Genomic DNA, 3,224 nt, shown 5'->3' with positions numbered 1-3,224 from the left:
GCCAGATGTTGGACGTGCTGTTCTGCGATCAGAGATTGGACCAGCATGTCGTCTATATAGACCTCTATGGTTTTACCGAGCAGATCTGCGAACATCATGTTTACCAAGCGCTGGTAGGTTGCTACGGCGTTTTTCAATCCGAACGGCATCACTTTGTAGCAGTAGGTCCCCCTATCTGTGATGAATGCCGTTTTCTCGCGGTCAGCTGAGCTCATGGCGATCTGGTTGTAGCCTAAAAAAGCATCCATAAATGAAAGCAGCTGGTTTCCAACCGTGGCTTCGACGAGACGATCTATGTGCGGCAGAGGAAAGCTGTCCTTAGGGCAAGTTTTGTTGAGATCGGTGAAGTCCACGCAAACTCTCCACTTGCCGTTTTTCTTTTTGACCACCACCGGGTTAGCCAGCCAATCAGGGTACTGGACTTCCATGATTTGATCCGCCTTGAGTAGTCGTTCAACTTCGTCCTGGACTGCCTTGGCTCGATCCGGGCCCAAGCGCCTGCGCTTCTGTCTGATCGGCTTGGACGTGGGGTCGATATTGAGCTTGTGGCACATGACTTCGGGGCTTATCCCGACCATGTCCTTTGTTGACCAGGCGAATGTGGAAGCCCGAGATTGCAGGAAAGCGATCAGCTTAGTCTTTATGCTTTCATCGAGTTCGGCCCCGATACCGACAGTTCGCGAGGGGTCGGAAGGGTCAATATTCGCCTGTAGGATCCGACACTCCGGAGACTTGAGGCGATCCCGCTCTGGCTTTCGGGGACCGGTGAGATGGTCCCCGCTCTGTAATTGCTATGCGGCCTCCGTCTTCCTCTGCTTCTTTTCGATAACAGAGCAGGCTCGGGCCACCCTCTGGTCGCCGTAAAGTGTGCCAATTCCTGTAGGAGTTGGGAATTTGAGGCAGAGGTGATAGGTCGATGGTACGGCCTGCATCGCATATATCCACGGTACCCCCAAAATAGCGTTGTAGATTGGTGGTGCATCAACGACTGCGAATTTAGTCTTCCGGGTCACTTCGCCGGCTCACACTTGTAGTTTTACGTCTCCCATCGACATCTTGGCGACCCCGTCATAGCCCGTCAGCGTTCGAGTTTCGGGTTTTAGTTGGTTTGGTGTGACGCCCATTTTTTCTAACGTTTGCCATCAGAGTACATTGACGGTGCTCCCAGTGTCAATCAGGACTCGTTCGACGTCGAAGTCGCCCATCGAGACTTCGATAACCAAAGGGTCTGAATGGGGGTGTTGGATCCCTTTGGCGTCCTCCGAAGTGAATGATATCGGGTCCGAACAGAGTGAAGGCTCGCTCGGAGCGGTTTGAAGGGCGCAAATTTGTCGTGCCCTCTTCTTCAGTGCGCGAACGGAGTCTGCACAGTCCTCTGGTGGACCAAGTATCATGGTTATTCGTCCACGGGGAGGGGAATTGACACGCTCCGGGTTTTGCCCCGTCTGTCGCTTGGGAGGGCCAGGCAGTTCGTCTGCCTGGGGCTCCTCTTCCTGGTGATTCACGGGTGCTTGGTTGGCCAGCTGTTGGGCAGCGTTGGGTGGTCCATCATAGCCCCGTCCGCCGCCTACACCACGGCCTCGGTTAGATCGTCCTCCGCGCCATCCGCCTCGGCGACCTCTGCCTCCACGGGCGCTTTTTGCCTGATAAGTAGCTTCGACTTCGCCAGAGAGATACTTGGCGTACAGGTAGTTCTTCAGGTGGACGCACTCTGGTGTGGAGTGACCGGGGTACATGTGAAAATCGCAGTAGAGTTCCTTCGGGTCAGACGGCTGCTTCTCTTGACCGTCCGTCTCGGAGACTGCGTGAATGACGCCCTTTTTTCGATCCTGAGGCTCGTGGTGCTTGCGGGGTTCGTGGTGTTCGACCCGGTTTTTAGCCTTAGGGGGTGCGACGGTTGTTCGTCATTGGTTTTTGCGGCTAATCGGGCTTCCTCCTCCTCGTCGAGTGCGAATCTGGAGGCTCGATGCAGCGCGTCATCGAGATCCTTGGGTTCCCGGATGTTGAGGTCCTTTCGTAACGGTGATCCAGGGATCAGGCCCTTTCTGAAGACTGCCATTGCTGCATCCTCCGGGACGTTGATCTTTGTCAGTTTCTCCTTGAATCTGTTCAAGAAGCTGGCGATGGGTTCCCCCGTTCCTGGGCCATCTCCCATAGATCAGAACTTGTCACGCCTCGTTCGATGAGGATTCGGTAGTTCTTGAGGAAGGTCTTGGACAACTGCTCGAAGTTGTCGATCGAGTTCGGCTCGAGCCTTGTGAACCATACCAAGGCAGGGCCGGAAAGGCTATCCACGAATAGCTGACAGCAACCGGCGTCCCTCTGTTCGTCGGTGAATCGTGCTTTTGACATGGTCGCCATGAAGGATGTCATGAACTGGACCGGATCTTTGTCTCCCTGGTAGATCGGAAGCTTCAGCTTGACGTTGAGTGAAGGCTGACTGCCGAGTTACTTCGACAATCCTATCGATCTCCGGGGCTGTGCTGATAGCTCGATGGAGGAGCGTGTTCATACCGCTAATCTGCAACTTGATTTCTTCGAGTTCGAAGCAAGGTCCGGAGTTTGCAGGGCGGATGATCGGGGCGGCCAAGCCCTCATGTATCCGCAGATTCGGATTCTTCGGTCGGATACTCGACGTTGTCTAAGGGGGAGGATTCCTCTGCTCGAATTGTGCGTCCGAAAAGTCGAGACGACGAGTGAGACCGCCCAAGTTGAGTGCTGATTGTCCAGCAGAGACTTGCGATGGGGTTGTTTGGGTTACGATGGCATCGACTATGCGGTTGGTGTCGGAGATCATCTGATACATCTCTTTCGTCATGGAGCCGAACAAGATTCTGAAATCCTCCATGGAAACAACCTGCGGGTTCTGGACCGCTGGCGTGGTATGAACAGGGAGGTTCCCGTTCTGTGCGCTGATCTGCTGCTCCGTTACGCGAGCATCCGCCTCGTTATGGGTTTGTTCATCAGAAGGCTCCGTGTCGAGGTTGACTGGCTCTTCGCGAGTTCGTCCCGCATCCTGGCTGGTTTGCCCTTCAGATCTGACCCCGACTGGGAGTTCGGTGGAGGTTTCGGCCAGGGGAGTTTCCTAGAGAGTAACTTTTCTAGAGACGATTTGCGACCTCACAGACGGCGCCAATTGTAGAAACTAGGTTTTCCCAATGAATTCGTTTAAGAGGGGAAACAAATTCAATAAGATAATCTTTCTAGAAAATATATCTAAACCT

At 54.0% G+C, this 3,224-nt stretch overlaps 1 protein-coding gene across 1 annotated transcript; it reads right to left on the bottom strand.

Moving 5' to 3' along the window:
• Positions 1-791: 791 nt before the first annotated feature.
• Positions 792-2,155, bottom strand: LOC104789776 (uncharacterized). Its single transcript, XM_087496943.1, has 3 exons — positions 1,771-2,155; positions 1,152-1,711; positions 792-926 (listed from the first exon to the last, which is right to left on the bottom strand). The coding sequence occupies exons 1-3, from the start codon at positions 2,153-2,155 to the stop codon at positions 792-794; spliced, it is 1,080 nt and encodes a 359-aa protein (XP_087353069.1).
• Between the last annotated feature and the right edge of the window lie 1,069 nt (positions 2,156-3,224).

This window comes from Camelina sativa, chromosome 17, assembly GCF_030686135.1.
Source record: "Camelina sativa cultivar CO46 ecotype springtype chromosome 17, ASM3068613v1".
NCBI classification, from domain to species: Eukaryota; Viridiplantae; Streptophyta; class Magnoliopsida; order Brassicales; family Brassicaceae; genus Camelina; species Camelina sativa.
This window is presented reverse-complemented; position numbering and strand designations above follow the sequence as displayed.